The following is a 23,747-nucleotide window of genomic DNA, read 5'->3' on the forward strand; positions in this document are numbered from 1 at the left end:
TCACGCATCTCTCAACTTTCACATCCACACCTGTCATTTTCTCCCATTTCTTGTGTTTATTTTATTACATCTTTAGCCAAGGTGCACTAATCCAGACCCATTAAGGTCTGCGTGACATTTTTTTAACTATATATTTCTCATGTTTTTCTACCTCAAGTTTGTGACTGCCAGCACGTTTTCTTTGAAGGTCTCGCCGGTATCTCCACCCACCAGAGATACTAGAGGAATGTAATCCTTCCCTTCCTGTTAAACACAGGGAGCAAAGACAGACATTTGTGAGACATCTTTGTGTGGACGTTTTGCTCCAGAAACATTCCCTGTGTTGAGTGTGACCTGCTGGACCCTGGCCTGCAGCAGGTCTCCCAGGGTCTCCACCAGGTTCGAGAAGGTGGGTCGGTCTGAGGGACCGGCCTCCCAGCATGCCAGCATGGTGCTGTAACTGGGCACACAAAGCATACAGGTGCAGGGTTTAACTCTCAATCAAAGCGCCGATAGCATCACCACCTGTGTCACATGACATAAAGCCTCAAAGGATCCACCCACATCTCAGGTGTGCTGTAGTCAGGTGCTCGCATCCTTGTTCCCCCCTTCAGTCTGTGGCAGAACTCCTCATCTATGTGAAGACCGGGGTACGGAGAAGCTCCTGTTGGACACACACACACATTTCTATGTAGTAATCAGTATAACTTTTAGAGGGCTTTTGTGTTGCAACGTGTGTCTGTTATTTTGTCCACCACCTGGGCCTCTTACCCAGAGAGAAGATCTCCCACAGCAGAACGCCGTACGACCACACGTCGCTCTGCGTGGTGAACACCTTGTCAAAGATGGACTCCGGAGACATCCACTTAAGAGGGAGGCGGGCCTGTCAGCCAATCAGAGGACAGCAGCAGAGTTACCACTTAGGTGAAACTTTTAAAGTTCTTTAGATGCGGTCTCCGCCAGAATTGCAATGTCCCCCCAAAAATGGTTGAAATGTTTTTTTGTTTGTGTGCACTCACGTCTCCCTTGCGGACGTAGTCGGGGTCTTTGTAGATGTCTCTGGCCAGACCAAAGTCACAGATCTTGACCACTTTATTGTCAGAAAGCAAGATGTTCCTGGCTGCCAGGTCTCTGTGAATACACTGAAGCAACGAGAACACGGCGAATGACTCACAAAAATTACACAAGTGCACCTGCATCAACACACACACACACACAAACACACACATCAAGTTTCGGACCTTGCGAGAGGCCAGAAACTCCATTCCTCGTGCCACCTGGTAGCTGAAAGAGATGAGATCCTCTGGGAATAAGGGCGAGTTGGAGGCCGATTTGTGACCTAGAGGAAGAAAGCGTAATATTAAAGCAACTTGCTTATTCACAAACATGAGGAAACACTCCAGGAAGCTCACGGCTTACTGGGGGGCTTTTCTTTGGCGTCTCGCTCATCAAACTCAGACATGCCGGCGACAGAAGCCGGCCCCCCGTCCTCTCCTCTGGCAGGCTGAGGGGACAAAGACAAAGAGGTTTTCACAATAAAAAAAATATACATAAAAAAAATTTGTCATGTGTTTTTGATCAATCAACATGTTTTGCTCTGTGAAAATGTTTTTTTTTTCGTCTGAACCCGTGAAGAAATTAAGGAAGTGGTCATCCTGCTTGAGGACTGATAACATATTTCAAACCGACGTTTACATGGTTTTGTAATTGTGTACAGCAAAAAAACAGAATTTGTTGCTTTTTTTCCTCCCCTGTAAGGAGAAGTATGTGGGCCACACACACGCCTCCGTCTACTCCTCACCGAGGTCCTGTTTTGAGTCAAACAGCATCGTTGACCCACCGTGTTGTGCACAAACACGTCTCTCTTTCCCTTCAGGAAGGTAGAAAGATTCCCATACCGACAGTATTCCACAATGACCATCAGCGGCCCTGCACACACAGAGACACACACACACACACAGTGTGAAGATAGGCCTGAGTGCGAGGTCACAAACACATGGATGAATAGCTCCTGCATTCAAATGCACTGGTGCACCGGCGCATGTGTCTAAATGCGTATTAAGAGCACACCTCCCAGTTTGGTGCAGGCTCCCAGCAGGTTGACGACATTCAGATGATGACCGATGTGGTTGAGGATCTTCAGCTCGGTCATCAGCGCCTTGTGCTCGCTGTCTGTAGCTCCCTCTGGTGGACGACGGACAGAAAGAGAAACAGAGTGGAGTTGGAAGTGTCTTTGCGCGGTGTTTTGGGCTTTCATTTTCCTCGGGAATACCGTGAGACTCCACGTGGTACCTTTGAGCATCTTAACAGCCACAGTGCTGCAGCTGGAGGCGTTTTCTATCCCAAACGCAGCTGCCTGCATCACCTTCCCGAAGGCTCCACGGCCCAGAGGTTTCCCTGTAAGAGAGAGAGGGGGGGGGGGAGGCTCCTTCATTAATTACTATTATTGTCTATCCTGGATGTGAGATGCTGATAAAAAGAGACCCCATCAGCAGCCGATCTAAATGACCCACCCTGGAGGGCTGATTAGCCACCCCCCCACCCTACCTCCCCCCAGTTGATTAGCTCACCACAGCCGACAGAGACACAAAGTCTGATTAATGGAATGAGAGTCACTCCCCATAATACCGATAAGACCTCTGAGAAAGTCCTTTATCCGTAATGGGATCTCAGAGTCCTTCGCTTTGGCCCGTCATTAGCATCACGTGCCCAAAATCCTTCACATCACCAGTGGTCTAATGTTAAAAACATCCATTCCTTGGACATTCGTACCTAATTTGAGCCGCTCCCGAGGGAACTCCCACTGGTTGGGGTCGTATTGCAGTCTCTCACACTGCTCCTCTATTGGCCCCTCTCCACTGTCCAGGATGATCGACAGGTACTCAGGTTTGGTGTTCGCGTGACTCGGCTTTGAAGAAAGAAAATAAAACCAGTGTTATATATCAACACTCTTTTGAATTTCCCTTAATAATTACCAGTTTTTAAATTGTTTAATCAAAGTATATTATTATATAAATAATATTCATTATTATATCAGTGGATTTTATTGTCATTGATGAATGTTCCAGTTTATGTTAAATCGAACATACATGTGACAACAATCCAACAATTTCAAATTGAATCTGTGAATGTTTCAAAGTGATTTTTTTAAGTGTATTGATATGTATGCAACGTGGACAAAGAAACTTGTGGGACCCTTGTTGTTGTCTGTAGGAATAAAAAATAATTTTTTTATTGCAGCTTTGCTGAAACAGGCAAACCACAGGTCTTTACACCTGGCAATGTTATGATGACTGAGGTAAAAAGACTTGAGAAAATAAAAGCCTGAGATGTATCTCTATGTGGAAATGCACTTATTGTAAGTCGCTTTGGATAAAAGCATCAGCTAAATGACATGTATATATGTAATGTAATGTTGTTGCTGCATAGAAACGGCGCCCATCCAGTCATATAATAATCAAAAGACGGAATTACTGTATATGGCGGAAACTAAAGATACCTACAAACAGTATTAATGTTTCCTATATAACCTGTTTCATCTCACCTGTCTCAGTTTGCGTATGAAGAGAGTCAACAAAAGCCAGAATAGAGCGGCAACGACACAGGTGCAGGTGAGGGCGGGAATCTCCAGAAATGATGCTTCTGTGGCTCCTAAACGAACACAAACACACATCAGTGCTCATTAGGTTTTCTTTAGTATTAGAAGGAATGTACTTTAGTGCACCCAAGCCTGGAGGCAGCTGCACAGTACTTTGAACATTATTAAATATATCAAGAGGAAAAACTCCCTTAAAACAGGATTTCTACATTCATGCATTCTGTTGAGATGATTTAGATTGAGATAATCGTATTTACAATAGAGAACAAAGTGACAAAGTGGGTTAAAGTGACATCCTTTTGCTTGAGGTTAAAGATGTTGTCTGCCTTCCAACCTCCAAATGGGGGCAGTGTGTTTTCACTGTGATCCACAATCAGCCACCTCACTCACTCACTCACTCATTCATTCAATCCCCATCTCATGTATTCTTTCTTTCTTTAATGTGACCGAGTGAAAACGCTGGGCTCAGCTCGGTGTGGAGCCTGTGTGAGAGGCAGGACGGGACCTTTCTGGAGGAAATAAAAACGGGAGACAGCTTCCTTCCTGACTGACCAGAACACAAAAACACTCACTCCCACACTCGCCCACACGCACACGCACACACACACACACACACACACACACACTCAGACTCACAGCCACTCCGCCTGCAGAACCTGACTGGGACGTGTGTCCACCACTTTTTCTGTGGAATGATGCTAAAACTGTGGGGTAGCAGAACTACATGGGGCCTGTCTGCACCGGACGCTTGACTGATGTGTTTGTGTGCACATGAGTGTCCGTATGTGTGTGTGTGTGTGTGTATGTGTGTGTGTGTGTGAATAAAGAACACTGAACAACAAGTAGTTTTACCAAATTTTGGATTATGTTAAGAATTGATAAACAGACATGAAATCTCCCACTAATATAATTGACACACATTGCCTCCGTGCATAAAAAACACTTGAAATACTGCACTGTACATGTGTCTGTACAGGGAGACTGTACATCTATTTACAGGACCGGGAACAATGGACATTCAGACGTGCCCATATATGGAACTGTCCCATGTGTAAGAAGTAGTAAACACAGCTGATCAAAGGCAGAAGAATACCAGTGCATTTAGTTACCGTTGACCCGTATATGGGCAGAGCTCTCTGCAGAGCCCCTCACATTGGTGGCCCGGCACGTGTAAAGGCCCTGGTCCTCCACTGTGACCCGATCCACGTGGAGGGTCCCATCTTCTGGCGATATCACGATACCTAAAGAAGACGGCACGAACGCTTTTAAGACTCCCGAACGCCGCCTGCAGGCTGCGTGTTCGTGTGTTTTACCTGATCCCTGGAACAGAGCGCGGTCATCCTTGTACCATGTAACGGCCGGGGGTGGGACGCCTTCCGAGGGGCAGCTCAGGATCAGCGAGGCGCTGGCGTTAACCGTACAATCGGTAAGATTGTTAAGCAGCACCGGAGGCTCCAGAACTGAGAGTAGAGTCACACACAGCATGAATATTTGAGTGTTTGGGGCACTGCACATGTGACTTAAATACTATTTTGAGATACTTTTATTTATACTTCAAATAACCTTAAATTTCAAGGAAACAACATTTTTACTCAATTCCATTTATCCTGAAATATTCTGTAACTTTCTAGATTAAGAATGAATCCCAGAGAAATATCTAATCTGGATTTTATCTCACTACACTGTTACAAGTGTTTAAACTCTGTATACTACACTGTATACTTGATACAGTTAGACCTGCCATAATGTATTACAGTGTCAGGTATTTATAGACTTAAGCAGATTTGTGATGAAGTGAAAGCGGTGCTATTTTTTGACACCGTTTTTTGGACCAGTGCCACTTTGGGACAATAATATAATGGTGCACTGGTAGTGACACATTCTTCCAGAAGAGTGGCCATGAGTTCAACCTGTGAGTCAGCCCACGTTTGGGTTTCTCTGGGGCAATAAAAACCCATTTCCAAAAACCTACAACAATGTAGTACTTCATTACGTGGACAGTTATTGGACAATTTGTATGCAGTTTTTTTTTGGGGGGGTTTTCTTTCAATACACTATGATCATACAACAACAATCCCACTCTATGTTTTGACCACATGATTTAATTTCTTACTCCATTCTCCCTCTATTTGCCTCAGTTCACTGTGCCTCTATAGTAGTATAGCAAGTCCCTTGCGGGGGTCCCGAGGGAGGAAGTTGACGCGTTGTGCGCTGATTGTATAGAGAACAGCAGTAAAAGACATGAAGAAAAGTCACTTAACCAAGGCGACTGATTGTTGTTTCCCCTATCTTCCTCCTGGACAACAATTGATGATTGTCCGCGGGGTCTCGGGCCTGACAGTGTCTGATTGGCTGATTGTTCCTCCGGCCCTGTGTGGGGGCCTGTAAATGTGGCATTGTGGGAAGTACCATTGTGTGCTCTTCCTCCAGACAAGAGCCCATTCCCACGTGAAAGAGGTGCTGAGCAGGAGCGCAAAGAGCAAAGGCAGGGTGGGGCCCCAGGAAACAGAGGGGACCCGATTCCCAACATCCAAAACTCTGTGAGAGAGTGTGTGTGTTTGTATTTATTGTTTGTTATTGTTTGTTGAGATATTAGGGTCTAAATTAGAAATTAAGTAGAACACTCATACAGCAGAAAATCCAGGCCCTGAAAACTTACTCGCCACCCTGCGACAAAAATTATGAATCTCTGTTATTTTCAAGGGCCCTTGTTCAGCTCTACGATCAGTGATTCATTTTAGCACCGGTTTTTCATATAATGTAATTTATAAGGATGCAAGGAACGGCTCAAATTAAGGTTTGTTTAAGTCTTTCTAATACCAAGTCTGGTTGAAAAATAAAGTGTACATTTTTAAGATAAATTTAGTCAAATAGATTAAGATAATACAGAATTGTACTGGAAAGAGTGAGTGAAAACTTTCAAAATGTGCTTCATAAAGAAATCTTTATGTACTAATCAATTATTTTAAGAAATAATCTAAGAAAGAGAATCCCTAGTATAGACTGTAGGGTTACAGATGATGATGATGAGGATGACGAAGAGGATATTGTAGAGCTGTAACTACTCACTTGTGACAACCACCTGTATGTCCAGGTGTGTCTCCTGTCCCGTGATCAGGTGGCGGGCGGAGCATCGGTATCCTCCGGAGTATCTGGCTGTCAGGTTGCTTAGCAACAGGACCAGACTATTGGAAAACTCCCCTGACGAGAGGCGCTGAGCGCTCAGGTCAGGGCCGCGGGGATGGGCGTCCTCCGTCGCGTTCACCTGTTGCCACGACAACGCTGTGTACAGATACTTGCTGGCCACACAGGTGAGGTGGAGGTCTCCGCCCTCTCTGGCTTCCTCCCTCTGGCTCACACTGAAGCCTCCTGTGACGTCTGAGGGAGAACATGTTGGGAACACGGGTGAGAAGAAGAGGCGAGGGAGGAAGGAAGTATAAACCTTCGCTGGTCTCCTGTCTGATGAAAACCCCTCTCAGTGTCCCGACAAGTGTCCCTGGATCCTGTCTGGTGCGTGAAACCAGCAGCGCTGATTCAACCCGTTCCTCCATTTTGACAAACCTTGGACGGCATGTTGAATGGCCATTGTGGGCACACGCAGCCAGTGGGATACAGTGAAAAGGCTTTTTATTTACTTTAGCCATCCGAAACTTCCCGTGGAAACAGCTACAGAGTTTCCTGATGGCAGATAGTGTTTATCTTTCCCGAACACCCCAAGGCCTCCCGAAATAAAGCGGACCTGCCAGTCCAAGGAAGTGTGCTGTACGGGGAAGTGGGACGATAAGAGCCCCGAGGTTCCTGTTTCGTTCACACACAGCTCAGCGCCGCATTCTGCAGCAGACGCACACTCGGGCGCACAAACAGACTAAAGAGGCTTTACCTGCCGGATCGACACACGTGACACACGCGGCCGCACTTTGTGCCGATGCAAAACCACTGTACATTCGTTCACATGAATGAGTGGACAACAGCAAGTCATAGCAAGAACCTTATTATTAATTAGTATTTTTTTGTATTTGTAAGAGAAAGAAGGTATTCCAATTATTGAATGTAGGTTTTAGGGCGAGGTTTTAAGGAAAATCTGTTCTTGTTCATGTTCTTTAAGAACATGTATCAGTATATATCAGGCTTAGAGAGATAATTAATTGCATATTTTGAAATGATGTAAAACTGTAAAAAGGTACAGAAGAATTTTAGATTATTTCATCTTCAATCATTTTTGAAGCTGCAATAGCGACCGAGCACTAAGTGAATCAACTGATATATTGGCCTGGTTTCAGTCTGAAACCGATGAGGGACTAAAGAGAGACCACCAGGGGACACAAAGACAACAGAAAACTAGCTGAACTCGCTACGGTACGGCTCCGGGAAGTGGAAGAGAGGAGCGGAAAGATGTGCAGACCTCCGGCGGGTTTGCGCGTCGGAGGAGTCGATTCCTCACCTGTGACGTAGAAGTGGAAGTCCAGCTGGTCGGTGCCGACGGCGTTGGAGGCGACGCAGCGGTAAACTCCAGACACAAAGGCCTCCGCCACAGTCAGGACCCCCACTGTCTGTGCAGAGGACAAAACATCTGCGTGGTCATGATTAAAAACAGGTGCGCGCAAGCAAACCCACATTCAGGGACAATAGGGGCCTGTGAGCGAGGCCTCCTGCACACATCCAACACACAAGCTGATTAGTACTAATAAAGGACACGCTGAGTGAAAATACAATGTTTCCATCGATAAACTAAACAGTGACAATTTCTGGTCTATATTTGGGTTAGTTATAGTTGTAACATGTGATTAAACCTCTATTCAGATTGTTGCGTTTTAGTTCCATTTTCATCAGTGAATCTGTTAACTATTGCATTGAAGAAAATTGCAGTCATGCTACATTTCGACATGAAAGTTGCTCTCACACACTAACAGGCTCCCTGTGCTACAATGCTTCACCTACCTTTTGCTTCCCCTGGAGCACTTCCTGTCTGTGAGTAACACTCCGGACGTGGTTGCTTGTGGACGTGGCGGGGATTCGCTCTCTCACAGGGCTCCATGGCGAGGAGGACGTTGGAGACACGCACCTTGAGGATGAGGAGGAGGAGGAGGAGGAGGGACAGAGACTCAGCTGTGTTGACACAAGTCATTTTACGTCGCCTCCAGGTGTGCATTTGTGTGTGTGTTTTAGTTTCTCAGCTGTGCTCGGCAGGAGGAAAACCAAAACATCAGTGAAACGCCTTGATCATCGCTGCTTGATCTTCACCTTCATTCTCATAATCTCCATCTGTGGACCGTTTTTATTTTAACCAGTAGCATCACGTCCTCCTAACCTGCCCTGCAGGTGGACAATAGGATCTTTCGGATTGCTCTGTAATGCTGAATTGTTCATTCACGGAGGATGCAGAGGTGGCATTGTCATCAACTTCCTTCCATTCTTAACAAGTCATCCCACATTTCCAGGACAAGAGTTCCTCTCCCTCACAAGTCTAAATCCATAGATTACACACTGGTTGAGGTGTGGGAACGGCAGCTAGATCACATGGTGGCTTGCTGGTTTATTTATACACATGTCTCCATGTCATCCACACCAGGGAACAAGTAAATGTGCTTATTTCTTAGTTCTTTTTAATGAGCACTACATTGTGTAAACGTGTTAAATGTAAGAGGCAGTAGTTGTAAAATACATAGTTGTGTAATAATTGTATATAATAAAGAAAAAATGGATTCATTCTAATAACCACAGTCGATACAAAATGAAATACTTCGGGCATGGCTTGTTCATTACAAAGGGGTTAAGTGCATTATGGCCAAAAATACAGTTTATAAGAATTGATATCCCCATACAACAAAGTAATTAGGCCTGATTTGAAGTAAATGCAAAAAAGAAATACTTGATGGCTACGTGATCGTAGGGCATCTTCTGTGCGTCATTAAGAGGAATCATGTGTATATTTATTAATAGAAAGAACGCAGCTTCATTATTTAGACATGAACCATCATCCTGACTGTAAACTGTCATTTCCACCGAGTCCACGTATCCGTTGCCTGTTTATAAAGGTGTCACTGCCCCTCTCTGCTGCACGTCTGTCCTGAGCTCCTCCCTCCGCTCGCCTGCTCCCTGATTGCTCTTCCTCTTGGCATGCACTACTGCACGAACGGCCCACCCTGTGCATGACACCACGGGTCCGACACACACACACACAGGCGGAAAAGCGTGCATGCAAACGCACACACACACACGCAAACACCAAGCGCACAGACAAAAAGTACACCCATCACATAGGCAGAGATTACACAGACACTCCCACGCTTCCCAGTGGGCGACACTTGCACACACACATAAACACATATGATTAGTTTAGATGGATGTGTTGACATAAACAGGGTTAGGAGCAGAAAGCGAATAAAAGGCGTGTGTCTCCATTCGTGCCACATTCACACAGTGTGTAACTGAGAACAGGGTGAGCAGCAGCCGCCTGGATGTATGAATGGGTTGTGTATCAGTGGGAGGGGGTGGGGGGGCTGTCTCCCGCATTTTTTTCCTGTCTTGTTTCAGCGCCTAAAATACACTATTTACCTCTGTCCCTGTCCGGTCCTGTCTCAAACCCAGAATAACCACAGGGCATAATAAACCAGTGCACAAATATAAGCAAAGTTTAATGCAAAAACACAAACAACTGATATAACACTTCAATACAGATTCATACAAAGTTGGCAAATATTGTCATTCGTCATATGTAAGTTAGTTGTATAAAATTATTAAATATTAGATTCATATATTACTCATAGAACATCTGTATACAATGAATGAATATCTTTCGGTGACACCAGGTAGGCACGCACACACACACACACACACTCGCACACACACACACACACACACGCACACGCACACAGACGTTCCTGCACAAGGACTCACACTCGCATTACATACACACAGAAATGGACTTTTACTAAAACTCTTGTGGCACTCATACATTTTAATCTTAATCAACTTTCAATACAAAGACAAGGTCTGTTATACTGACATCATTTGACCAACGAGACATCTTGGCGTGGGACGGCACAGGGTGGTGACACAATGAGACGGAGGGCGTAGTCTCCGGTCTGCGGACACGTCCTACATGGTAGGCGTCTGCGGACCGTCAGTCTTTCAGTAGAGAACTTTAGGCATATCCCGTAGTGACCAACACAACACTTGTCCTCTCTCCTCTGTTTGCCCGTCCGAGGTGAGCGCGTTTGACCTCCTACCGGTGGCTTGAAAAATCGGAACAGAAACTCACAGCTTTTTGCGGACGTCAGAATCAGATTGGGGGGAGGGGGGGCCTTGGGACAGGCACGGTTCATGCACCCATTATAGTACCACGCTAGGACACAAAAAACAAGCAAAGCAGCTCCAGAAATGTGGCTGGTGGGTGAATGGAATTGCACTTCTTCTGGCTCAAAATGTCTGTGGAATGTAAAAAAAAAAAAAGTAAAGAGTAAGACTACAGGACGGCTGGGTGCAAAGGGGCGGACTTAAATTGGGAAAATGAAGGAAATAAATAAATAAGTAAAAGTAAAGCAGGTGTCCTTAAATCCTTATTGATGTGGCTTATTTCCCTCCTGCCTTCCCCGTCTCTCTCCTGGGCTTCACCGCTCGACAGTGTTTGAAGTCACTTTCCTAATTTTCCTTTTCTTTTTTTTTGCACACCAGTTGGGGCGCGTACAGAACCATCACGCGGGGGTCACGGGGGGCCCTGGCTGCTGTGGACAAGCACTGATGAGCGTGTGGAGGTGGAGGTGGTGGTGGAGAGGATGGGCTGCAGGGTGGGGCTTGCTCTCGATGCTCGGGTGCGGTGGAGGGCAGAGCTGGCGAAGGGTTGGAGAGGCGTGTGTGTGGGAGGGGGGGGCAGCCGGGTTGGGGGAAGGGGTGTGGAGGGAGTGTGTGTGTGGGGGGGGGTGGGGGGGGGGTCTCTCAAGAATAGATCAAGCTCTTGAGGAAGCGGACTGTGCCACGTTTGAAGACGAAGGGACAATCACGCTGCTGGGAAGCGTCTCGCGTCGGAGAGGAAGCCAAACAACGAGAGGAAAAGCGCTCTGATTTTCGCACAGGAAGCCCAGTGCGCCTCCTGCCCGGGCCAGATAAGACCGCTGCGGTTCCCAGGGCCAGACCCTAGGAGTGAGCCCAGGGCCCAGGCGCGAGGCCCCCCATCAGCCCGGCCCGTCCTGGTCCAATGTCCCTGGGCTTCCTCCGGCGGGGCGTCAGGCTGGTGGTGCAGCCGGGCTGCAAAGAACAAGGGGCCAGTGAGGATCCAGCCAAAAGCTAACTAAAAGGAACACACTCATTGCAGACACTGCAGCACAACCAGAACCAGAACAGAGCTTTACGAAAGACCATGAATCAGCCAGTGAAGAGGCCCAATGTCATCTGCTGAAAAGTCCCTATGCAAATATAATCTAGATCCTTTATGTTAATAAGACGTAGCTTCAGTGCTGTAGTGAAATCTTCAGTAATGCTTCTCTGTCGCATGGCTGCATGTTTTGTGTTCTGTCGTTTGTTTAGTCAAATTGAAATGTCATTTAAAAGTCAATCAAGGAATTGTGTTTTTTGGCCGATTGCATGAAACTCTCGTCACAACAAAGCAAGATACACTCTCATACACACTGTGCATCGACACAATGACACAATAAGGAGGGGCAACACAAGCAACATTTCAATGATTTCTACCTGAAAATCCAAATATATTCTCTCAGTATGCAAGAGATTTTCTATGTACATGAGATGAAGAGTTTATATCACTCTGACAAAGAATATCCGATAGTTAAGCATCCCCTGCTGTTCTAGAAGATGTTCATGTACACATGGCGGAGATGGACGGGTGAAACCACGCAGGAGGCACCTAGACATGGCGCCATGTGAGAGAGCCGGAGTTAAGGGTCAAGTGCACCGATGATGTCAGTGGGGATAAAGTGTGGGCGGCTGCTGTGGCGCTCTCAGGTGATACTTAACCTTTCTGACTTGGTCATGAGCAACACAATAAGTAGCTGACCTCCAAGAACCACTCAATCAATGTTTTAGCCAAGTGAGGCTCGAGCACTCGCGTGTGTTGACTAAGTCTGTCCCTCTGCATCATTGGGTTGGGCCATTTCTCAGGAGAACTTTATATATAGTGTGTGTGTGTGTCAGATATAAGAAATGGCATCACAGGATGCAGTGTGCAATCACAATAATAAACAGGCCTCTTAAACTGCGCCCTGGACAGGAAATTCATTAAATCATAGTGTTTGATTTGGAAACCAACAAATCGTGACTGAGAGCACGGAACTGGTTTCCATTGAAGTGTGTTTTTTTTTCTCGCTGTCCTTTCAAGTCTGCTATACACTGTGTTCTGTGTCTGTGAATATGGTGCGCACACACACACACACACACACACACACACACACCTACGCTGCCACACATTTGTATACACTTAAACAAACATATGAAAAAAGGAAACACAGACAGTAAGAGAACAAACATATGGGAAAAAAGTTGCACAAGTAAGCAAACATATAAACACGATGAGACACACACACACACACACACATTTGTGCGTATACGGACATGCACACGCGCGCACACACACACACACACACACACACACTTTTACACATTCTCTGCACATAAAAGGCCCCCAAAGGCATCTGTTCTGGTTGCAAGAAGGAAATGCTGTCTGAACACGCGTTGAAATAGACAAAACATGTCTCGTTTTTTCAAAATCACATCCACACAAACACACACACACACACCCACCCACCGTGAAATAAAACAGATAAATACATTATAGCACTGATATTAATTGTAGCCTTTGTCTAAAAGATTTGTACAATATGTATGTATACAATAATATGATTTAAGAAACTATTATATAACAAAAGTGGGTCATTAGATCATATGAATATATATACATGTCTAATTTGTCTCATTAAAATAGTTAAACAGTGCTATTTATTAAAGAAAAGTGCAAAAGTATTTAGACTGTTCAATGGTGAACCTGACTAGTGGTTCATGTGTCAGCGTGCACACGTTCAGTCTACTCACAGGCCTTTGGACGGGCAGGGATGCCAGAGCCACTGGATGTGTGGAGGAGGAACTCCGTGGGTCGTGCAGTGAAGGGCTTGTCTGCTGCCCCGGGGCACCGAGCCGGGGTCGTGCAACGACACGGCTTTCTCCCCAATCTGTGGACTCACTGCCAGACCAGAAGAACACAAACACAACAGTTCAACCCCCTGAAGGTGAGTCGCGGACAGATCGGTGGGGGAAGAATTACATTTCTCACCTTTGACCACGAGTGTGAGCGTGAGATTCTGGTAGAGTCTGTGCTCCTGGATGCGTACGAGGACAGTGTACTTCCCGGCGTCCTCCTCCGCCACATCCCGGATCACCAGGGAAGTCCCGTCCATGTGGTATCTGGAGCATTGGTCTGCTGCCACCTTACCATCCTTCATCCTGTCAGAAAAAAAGACCTCTGAGCAAAGTTTCAGGGACTGAGCGGTTTTATACCGACGTATAACTATATATAACTATAATGAACAAAACTAAACTACAGTAAAAAAAGGCTTTTTGGGGAGGAAGGGGATGTCTTACCAGACGACCTCAGGGACAGGGAACGCTCGGAGATTGGGAGAGATTCGGTAAGATTTCTCTCCTTTCTGTACCTCCATAACAGATCCATGTTGGGGCTTTAGGCGAATAAATGGACGGTCTAAAATTGCAGAAAAGCGTGCACAAATGCAGGAAGGTTTAAGCAAGCGAATGCAAACGTCGGATGATTTCTGTGACATCAACCCGCCACACTCAGAGACACTCACCATAGACGGAAACCGTGACTTTCTGTTGTTTGGTGTTCTTCCCGCTGGTCACGCGGCACGTGTAGCGGCCTCGGTCTGAAGTCTGCAGCTTCGGGATTGTGAGAATATTGTAAAACAACATGTGCGTTTGTTGCATCAGGAGCCTCTTGTAAGTGGAGCTGGTGTTTTTTTTCTGAGGGTGGAGAAGGAGAACACAGAATTAACATGGAATGTGTTTTTTTTTTTTTAAAATGTAAGAGTTGTGAACCCAGACGCTGGTTCTTCAACCCACAGAAGATCATGTGACCTCTTTACTAACAATCAGCCGTCTCCACTGTCAAATTATGAGAAAAAGTGTTCTTCACAAATGGTTTCTCGCTGACTCGTCAAAGGTGCAACAGTCACAGGACTACAAATATTATGGCAAAAAAGTTGTATCCCGAGTAATAAGAAATAATAAGAAAGCCTGCTATGGGCATTTCATTTACTTATTTATGGCATTTGACGATGTTTCGGTTGTTAGCTTGCATTGTTATGTTATTATTTAAACACACACTATATATATTCAACATATATTTTCTGCAGACTTGTTTGCCTTCCTATTCTCTGTCAAAAGGTCATTTGTCTCCACGGATTGTAACGCAGGTCTCACCTTTCCGGGGTAGTCCCAGGTGATGTTGACTCTGGTGTTCCACTCCCCGGTGGCGGTGCAGTTCAAGACCATCCTCTCTCCCTCCAGGGCGCGCACGGGTCCACTGCTGTTCAGATACACCTCCATGATTTTACTCACTGTGACGAGCAAGAAACAAATACACAGACGACGATAAACTACAGGACTCGGAGTGAAATGTTTTTTTTTGTGTGTGATTTGAATTTGTGCACTGCTGACCATATCTGTGTACATAGTATGTACGTGAATTGTGTACGACGCCCTCGGTGACCGCCTGGCAGTAGATGAGGCCAACGTACGAGAAGGTCGGGCTTTGGATGGTGAAGCCTTGCTCGCTGTTCCAGACAATGCTTCTGTGGTCCAGGGTCAGCTTGCGGTTGGGGTACTGTTGGAGGAGGGAGTGCGAGACACCACCCGTCAAACGTGTGTGGACGAAGATCAGGAATCAACAGTCATCACTGATTTGATACTTAAACATTGGAAATGGGGAAGGAACAAAGTCCTACGGGATGTTCAACCCCCAGTGATAAGACACAGGAGGACACTGATCTTTGTTATTTGCCTTTGATCAGCTGCTAGGCAAAAAGAAATCAAAACTCCATTGTTGGCACATTAGCGTGACTTAGTGTAACTCAAGCTCAAGTTATCGAGTCATGGAATTATTTTAACTTTTTTTCTTTAACAACATTGCATTCATGGTTTCTCTGCAATTGGTGTCCATTTTGTTCAGATTTGAGCTAAAGTCCAGATACTCTTCCACTTCAGTTTGGGAAGATCCCAGGTCCCTTAGAAAAATCTGTAGAAGAAGCTGATTGTACAGTCCGATTGGTCAAGAAGCCCCTGATGATGCTGCGTGTATGACATGGTTTTGGTTTTATAATACTTGACGCGGACACTTGTGTAACCTTGTTGTTTTCTTATAGGCAGTCTCAAGGAAATGTTTACTCAAGTTTCTTTGACCCAGTGGAAGCCTCCCACCCAATCTCAAGGGAACAGGTGGACCCCCCCACCACCACCCTCTTACACACACACACACACACACACACACACACTTCCCCCCTCTCCTGCACCCCCAGTGTGAACTGGTTGATATCGCCCCCTCCCTGAGCGAGTCAAACCTCCCAGACGCCACAGAGCTCCTACTCCTCCTCCTCCTCCCTCAGTCCTGTAAAGTAGTTGCTTTTCCCTTTTACCAAAACTTAAGCGGCCTCTGATCGGCCTCGGGGGCCTCACTGCCCCTCTCAACACCGTCCCTCACCGTCCCTCATACGTATACATGAAAAGTGCGTGACGGTGGAGAAGCAGGAGGAGGAGCGAAGGAGTCGGAGGAGGTCAGGATACGAGGAACGTGACTCTGGTCCATTGGCCTTGCATCCTGTTACTACAGGATATAGACATTTTGACTTGAACCCCAGGTCGAACCAGTCATTCCGGACCCCTGGGACCTTCTGGTCACTTTCACAGAGCACTGCCTCCTGTGTATTGTTCCCGCTGAGAAGGGTCACGTTAGAGATCCAGGAAAAACAACACTGTGACAGTGAGTGGATTTCTGGTTCTGTCAGAACAGGATTAGTGGAGATGAAGGAAGCAGAGGAGAGCTATTTTTAGAATAATTACCTTTGAGGTTCCAGGCATTTGGGAGGAGATGGAAGCAGAAAACAAACACAGTAGGAATGTTATGCAAGGTTTGTCCGAGGCGACAACCTCCTTGTTGGGAAAAAAAAAGAAGCCATTGCGTAAGTGTGCTTAACCTGCATTCTTTCTAAAGGCCAAAAGGGGGGGGCTCCTCGGGTTGGAAACAGAGGTCTCGCGGTGAAGAAGTTTTTGAGACAATAGCGGGACTGATGGGTCGCTAACAGGGCCGGGTCTAGACAGGCATGTATGAGGGGGCAGCCACAAATCTTGAGGGGGCATTGTGCTCCAGCACCTTTTACCATGTCTAATTGATTGATTTAGTTTGAGGGGGCACAACATTTATTTGAGGGGGCCAGGCCCCCTCTTGCCCCTGCCTAGACCCGGCCCTGGTCGCTAACACGGGGTTGTCAGCTCCATGGACCATCTGGGTTTTTGTCTAAGTAACTAACTAAAAATGTTTCTTTAACTGTCAGTTGTACTAGTTGTACTTCCGATAGCACAAACATTCAGGAGTTTGAAAGACATGGATATTTAGGTGGCACAGAGAGTCCAACAAAGCCTTTTTTGTATGATGGAATGTGTAGGGCTGAGGATTTTTTATCATTACCATAAAACAGGCTTAAAGTTGCTGCTGCTGCACCAATTTTGCCCATTAATCCATCTCCAGCAAGTCCCTCAACTGTATGAAGGTGCAATACTGAACTATTGGAGTGCATTGCATGTCTTGTGTATTAGATGTACGCAAACCGTCAAGTTCCGAGGACGTTTGACATCTACTCTATTGTTTGTCGCACCACAATAGTCCTCCTAGAGTGACGCACGCGCTGCCATACTAATGATCAGCTCTGTGATTAAAGAACATTTACTGTACTTTGATCTGTCGGGGTCAACGGTAGCTGCCCTCGGCTTCCTCAGCCAGGCAGAGCAGCCGTTTAAAGCATCAGTCGGGGGGGAAGTTGGCAGCCAGGATTCCTACTACAGGAGGTAAGGGGTGAGGTGTGGGAAGTGGGGCTGGCCAGCGGCCAAAAAGGGGCAATCCAAAGCGTATGTCCTGTTTCCAGAGGTAGCGACATTGCCGACAGGATGCCGTGGGCCCCCGCTTTAGCAGAAAAAAAGTTAGTGAAGAAAGCGGCATCGTCGACTTGAAAGTCTTCCAGCAGATTTAAGCAGACGGACCTGCTGTTGTTTCGCTGGAAGGGAAATAACATCTACGTGGCAACGTGCAGTTAAAAAACAGACGGACTCTAAATGCTGCACTTTGCACTTAATAGCGCTGCCCTCTCGCCCCCTTCACTCGGCACTCAAGCGCCAACACTCACAACCACTTCCGCACACACTTTCACACATCCCTGCAAACAGACACAAACAAACGGACACACACGCCACGGCTTAATGGCTGCCAAGATAAGAACAATGTTGCGAACGATGTGGATAAAGAGGGGGAAACAACGGTACGGTGCATTGTGTGCATGAGTGAGCCCTGATAGAAAGAATCATGGGGCAAGCTGATGATGTGCACAGAACGTGAGGGGTGCTACTGGGCAGAGCAGGACACAACCAGTGTGCAGATCACGATGCTTTTTGTTCAGATGGCCTGCACTGACCTTGACCAGTGTGGTGGTGACGTTCGGGTGGGTGACCTGGCAGGGGATGACCAGCGGCTGGTTCTCCTGTATGTACAACACATGTGGGCTCACACTCGGATCCGGATGGGCCACAAATGGCTGCTTGCTGTCTGAAACCCAAACACTGCGGTCAGGGACACATAAAGTACCGACAAAAAACATGTAAAAATGAAAGCGTAAACGTAAAAGGCTGTTCTTTATTTTAAGATAACAGGTAATTGTTAAATTGTTGCACAGTTTAAAGTGGCGGCTCACAGATATGAAACACCTTTACAACATCTTAAACATCTTAAAAGTCAATTTGACGGAAATCTGTTTGCACAACCATAAGTTATCCAACATATCTGTCAGATTAGCAATGATACAAAAGAGAAAATCAGACAATCCTAACAAGCCAAAATTTTCTTTAATGAAAAAACCCAGAGGATTATTCAGTTGAGATGGTTTGAGACCTTTCTGATACATCCACCAGGAGGTGATTTGAATGTTTAAGGTCTTCACAGCTTTGAAAACTGACACATGACACATTAAGGGAAGTGAAGGGGGGGGGGGGGGGAGGGGGGAAATGACCTCTTTGACCGAGTGAGAAAACATGTTTTTCTGTGAACTGACCCTTTAATTTCATGCACACAGAGAAAGGAAAGAAAAGACAGGGGCCTCTGCACAAACACACACACACACACACACACACACACACACACACACACATCCAAGTATCAATCTCAGCAACAAACAAAAACAAACAGACACACACTCCTAAACATACTCTGTCCTCCACACCCACTCATTGAATACCCATTCAGCAAATGACTGCCTGCAGTCAACAATAAACACAGATTGTTTAGAAGCAATCAAACGGCCTCTCTGAGCTTTCTCCTCCCGACTCGACTACTGTAATAGCGCTGTGCCATTGAAAAGTGTGGGTGTTGCTCACTGTATTGTTTGTTACCGTAGGGTGTTATTCAAGGAAAGAAAATCTCTGAACATTTGAACAAAAGTACCCAAAGGACTAGCCGACTGAAGGCTTCCTTCTCTTGCTTTGATTCCTAGAGGATTCTGGGAGGGAGGCAAAGTCTGAGCAGAGCCGCAGGCCAAGCCTGACCCTTAATGGACATGCCGACCTGACCGATTGATGGCCCCCAGGGTCCTGTTGGCCAAACAGTAGCGTGCCCTGTGACCCTGGCCTCCAGCCGAGCTCCATGCTCGGCTGGAGGCCAGGGCGAACAGCGCCATCCCCCCCCTCTCCCACCCCCCTCCCCCCCCAGGACAGGGAGGAGCTGGCTGGGTAGACATCGTGCCTCCTTCACCCCTTGATACACTGAGCCACTGGCCTTCATCTTATCCTTCTCAGCTCCTCGCACACGCACGCACACGCACACACACAGACACACACCTTCCCGCCGCCACCTTGTACAGACACGGCGGCATCCCCTCCCAGCGAACCCCCTTCAAGCCCTTCCCCTCCTCCCCGAAGCACAGGATGCTTCAGGCAAAGCTGAGCAGAGCAGATAAGGCTGATGCCCTGGGAAACTCTGCCCAGGCCTGAGTCTTTCAGCAGCTGGGCTATTCCTGGCCTCGAGGTAGCACGTAAACGAAAGTAAAAAGGATTTATATATATAGAAAACAGGGAGGTAGAGAGAGAGAGAGAGAGAGAGAGAGAGAGAGAGGCAGGGGAGGGGCGGGATAAAACTGTGCCAGAGTCATTTAGAAGGATGTGTTATTGGGACAAACAGTGTTCGGATTTAGTTGGCTCTCTGACATTGGTCTGTATTTAGCACCCACCACATCCTGTTTAACCTGAAGATATACACAGTCAGCATGAGGGGGCGAAGGTGTGACGGGGGGCGCGGCGTAGGCCGATGAGCGCGGGCAGCAGAGCCTTACCTGTGACGTAGACATAGACGGAGGTCTGCTTTTGGGTTCGGTGCCGGTACCAGCAGCTATACGGGCCGGTGTGCCGGGCCTGGGCGCCGCTCACCGTCACACCGCTGCAGTAGTGCTGGCGCGTCCTCCCACAGCGAGACTCCTCCACTCGCACCTCATCTCTGGCCAAACCCGATGGGTACGTCCACTCCAGCTCCCAGCGACCTCTGGACGCGAGAGGTACAAAGGGTTGAAAGTTTGCGATCTTTGCATGTGCATTCACATCCAGCAAAGGAAAAGGCTATTATGGGTTGCTCAAGGATGCTCAAGTTAAGGCGGTCTGGCCCCCGGATGTATCTACCTGTAACCTACCTGCAGCTGAGCACTAGTGTCTGGTTGGTGTCGAGGACCAGCTGCCGGCTTTTCACATCCAGACGAGGGACTCTGTACTTCCCCTTCTGATCTTTGTCTGCGGAGGCAGGAGAAAAGGATGAGAATCACAGGGCGAGAGGCGGAAACATCCAAGACACTGACTCAGAGCATCACAAAAACGTCTGGTCTGGTCTTGATGTAGTTATAAGGTGATGAGGTTGCATTTATAGACATATGGACCTATCCACGCAGTTGAGAGGTCAAGGTCAGATGATGAAAATGTATTTTTTTTGCAGCAGAATATCTTGCTCGTTAACAAAGTAATTGGGCAAAAACATCCAATGATCCAAATAAAATTGAATCTTATGATTGGGGATCATGATTGAAACTGTCCACTGTGTCGACACAGATCCAAGTGAGACAGATTTCTGAGGAAACGCTGCGAGACAAAACACTTGACAACCAATACATACTTTGGACAGGCCCTTTGTGCTCTGTCCATTATAAACCAGACTTTTGATTGATTGCAGGACCGGTCTTAGTGGGTCCCGGCTCCACAGCACGTACTCCATCCAGGCTACAGCATTATTGACCCCCCCCCCCCCCACCGCTCTACTGCCCACCACCCCTCACACATCTCCTCGCTCAGGCCACTTGACAACTTGTGTGGAAATGCGTAAGCAGCTTCCCTCTTGTTTATCTAAAAAAAGGCATTGCTCCACTCCATCGCCGAGGTTTATTAATGAGAGATAAAGAGGACTGCGAGTCCGCCCTTCCTTCCTCCCAACAACAGCGGAAACATCATTCAGGGAAGTCCGTCCTTCACGGTGACTGCTCCTCGCAGAGCGTGCACCCCGCGGGTCGAAACAGTCCTCGGGAACACAACTGTCCCACTGCTCTGAGAGCAGGCAAATCACGTCTATCATGTCCATTAGTACCTTTCATTGTCAGCATCATTGTTCCCAGAGGATGCCCCATTGAGCAGATCTAGCATTACTCACACCACAAGCACTTCCTATACCATTTCCTTGGATTTCACATTGTGTGAGTGAGAACCTCACACGGCAGGGTGAGAGAAGACGGAGAGGAAGTTCGGGATCCCCTCAAACAGGCTGCCAAGTGTCTAAAAGCACCATTTACAAATACTTTAGAGGCCCACTAAAAAAATAGATGTCTTTTGTTTTCAAACATCACATTTCCAGTCACAGAGAGTGAAAATCATGCAAAAAAAATGCTTTTGTGGCATGTTTACACACAGACACAATGACTACAACTCAATTATTATTAATTTGGCAACCTCACTATTAAATATGAATATAATATATTGTTTTAGGTTGAAAACATAGTAATAATAAACACTGGCTTGCACTTCAAAACCTTTTTTGTACTGAATCTCAAAAGCTTTAGGGTGAAGGACATCAAATATCCACAAAATTTGTCTTCAGTTTGATGGGATCAGGCAATGTTTAAGTATCTAATGGATGGTGAGGCATCATGTTGTAGATTAGGACTCACTAATGGCATGCTCCAAATGTATGTATTATCATGTGAATATAATTATACTTTGGTTGTAAAAGTATCTGTTGATTGACTGAAACATCTTGTCCATGTTAAAGGTAAGATCTTGATCACAGGCCTTGCAGTTGCGTCTTACTTCCCTTCTAGCATTAGTGGTCTTAATTTAGTTCAATTTCAATATTAAAAGGACATATAAAATATTTACAAAAACAGTGGGATGAGTTAATCGAGGCATATATTGTGTTGATTGCCTCTATTTGCATTGTCAGCTATATCAGGCAACTTGAGTTTTTTGGTTGCAGAGCTTAATTTTGCAGGGAAACACATCTTTCTGCGCGCAGTTTAAACGCAACCGGCCGACAGTGTTGGCAACGAGCACGGATTAACCCCGGTTCCTGCCCGGATACTCTCCGTCAGCCGACCACGCGCTCTTTTCATATCAGAACTGTCATTAGGTAAACTCATCAGTCTCAGGAAACATCGCCCTGCGTCAGTCCATTCAACCGGGGGCCGAGCGCAAAATGCGCCGGGCCACGGGGCTGCGCATGTGTGCCGCAGGATAGCGCTTATCTCCGTCTTTGCACACAGAGTTGAACACGCCGAGCAGCCTCAGACACGCGAACACACCAATAAATGCGCAGCCGCACCACAGTGCGCCACATCCGAAGACGCGCAACTGTGCGTCATTTGTTTTCTTCCAAAGTAAAGACTGGATGTTCTACCTTGGTTCATTTAAAAAGAAAAATGCCTTATGACCCTGCAGGACACATTAGTTAATGCGAAACAATGTCGTAGGAAAGAGTCGTGGGTAAAACTACACTTTCCCCAAAGGTAACAACCACTTTGAGTTAACAACCGTTAAAACTAAATCGATTAAGCAATAACTAAATGATCAACAACAAAAGAAGCTGAAATTGACTCACCCCTTGCAAGAGCACCATACATTCCACATAGCAGACAGATTAGGATACAATTCATCATCTCTGCTGACTCTGGTGCTATCTGCTGCTTGCAGATATATAATATGTGTTATTCCTGCAGATGTCCCCCCCCCCAGTCACGCAATAGGAGACCGCGCTTGAACTCCAGTGCAACTTTTCCCATCGATTTGGATAGTGGCGCGGATTTATACCGTTCCCACAGTGCAGCCACCGGATAGGTGACGTCACGGAAGTCCACACACCCCGAGCGTAAGTGCAGTCCCCTTTTAACTCAAGCAGTGGGGCAGTGAGGTGTGAGTAAAAGGGAATGGTCATAAACAGAATTTCCTTTTGCACACACTTGAGTGTATGTACATGATCACTTCCTAATAGCAGGGTCTGTTATTTCTAACTGGCTAGAAAGACTCACCAATGAATGCAGGGAGGATGTGCACAGGGTGCTGGCTCTATCGGCACATCTGTTGATCAGCACGTAGGCACCGGATCACACGGGGTGGTGTCCTCATCAACAACTTGACAGGAGTCTCATTTTTCAAAGTGCTGATTTTTTTTTTTTCCCCCCTCAAAAAGAAAATAAACACGGGTCCCGCTTGGAAGGGCAAGCAACACACAGCACGAAGCTAAAAACAATGATCTCACCACAGCGGACCTCTGTAAAGTGACTCCTTGATCACACCATGACGTCATCAGAAAACTTCCAAATATCTGTGCTGTCCAAGGGCCTCTAGGATACTCTTTAAAGTAAAAACAGTTGAA

At 46.5% G+C, this 23,747-nt stretch overlaps 1 protein-coding gene across 3 annotated transcripts in view; it reads right to left on the reverse strand.

The window, feature by feature from the left end:
- Nucleotides 1-23,397, reverse strand: part of flt1 (fms related receptor tyrosine kinase 1) — a 25,164-nt gene extending 1,767 nt beyond the window's left edge. The window contains exons 1-27 of one of the 3 annotated variants that reach the window (XM_037456312.2): nt 22,974-23,397; nt 20,533-20,629; nt 20,182-20,387; nt 18,277-18,407; nt 15,257-15,422; nt 15,020-15,156; nt 14,389-14,560; nt 14,165-14,282; nt 13,857-14,026; nt 13,619-13,766; nt 8,516-8,639; nt 8,019-8,127; nt 6,647-6,955; nt 4,891-5,037; nt 4,687-4,818; nt 3,524-3,630; nt 2,752-2,887; nt 2,272-2,376; nt 2,050-2,163; nt 1,820-1,908; nt 1,399-1,483; nt 1,221-1,318; nt 999-1,121; nt 751-862; nt 544-643; nt 334-439; nt 152-243 (exon numbers count right to left, since the gene is read on the reverse strand). In XM_037456312.2, coding sequence (XP_037312209.2) covers nt 152-243; nt 334-439; nt 544-643; nt 751-862; nt 999-1,121; nt 1,221-1,318; nt 1,399-1,483; nt 1,820-1,908; nt 2,050-2,163; nt 2,272-2,376; nt 2,752-2,887; nt 3,524-3,630; nt 4,687-4,818; nt 4,891-5,037; nt 6,647-6,955; nt 8,019-8,127; nt 8,516-8,639; nt 13,619-13,766; nt 13,857-14,026; nt 14,165-14,282; nt 14,389-14,560; nt 15,020-15,156; nt 15,257-15,422; nt 18,277-18,407; nt 20,182-20,387; nt 20,533-20,629; nt 22,974-23,031 — 3,491 coding nt within the window. In that variant the 5' untranslated portion in view covers nt 23,032-23,397. Of the gene's footprint in view, nt 1-151; nt 244-333; nt 440-543; nt 644-750; nt 863-998; nt 1,122-1,220; nt 1,319-1,398; nt 1,484-1,780; nt 1,909-2,049; nt 2,164-2,271; nt 2,377-2,751; nt 2,888-3,523; nt 3,631-4,686; nt 4,819-4,890; nt 5,038-6,646; nt 6,956-8,018; nt 8,128-8,515; nt 8,640-9,738; nt 11,822-13,618; nt 13,767-13,856; nt 14,027-14,164; nt 14,283-14,388; nt 14,561-15,019; nt 15,157-15,256; nt 15,423-18,276; nt 18,408-20,181; nt 20,388-20,532; nt 20,630-22,973 lie in introns of those variants that run through there. The other 2 variants (XM_037456311.2, XM_037456313.2) reach the window with 2 other exon arrangements.
- Nucleotides 23,398-23,747: the final 350 nt, after the last annotated feature.

Source organism: Pungitius pungitius, chromosome 19 (genome assembly GCF_949316345.1).
Source record: "Pungitius pungitius chromosome 19, fPunPun2.1, whole genome shotgun sequence".
Lineage (NCBI taxonomy): Eukaryota > Metazoa > Chordata > Actinopteri > Perciformes > Gasterosteidae > Pungitius > Pungitius pungitius.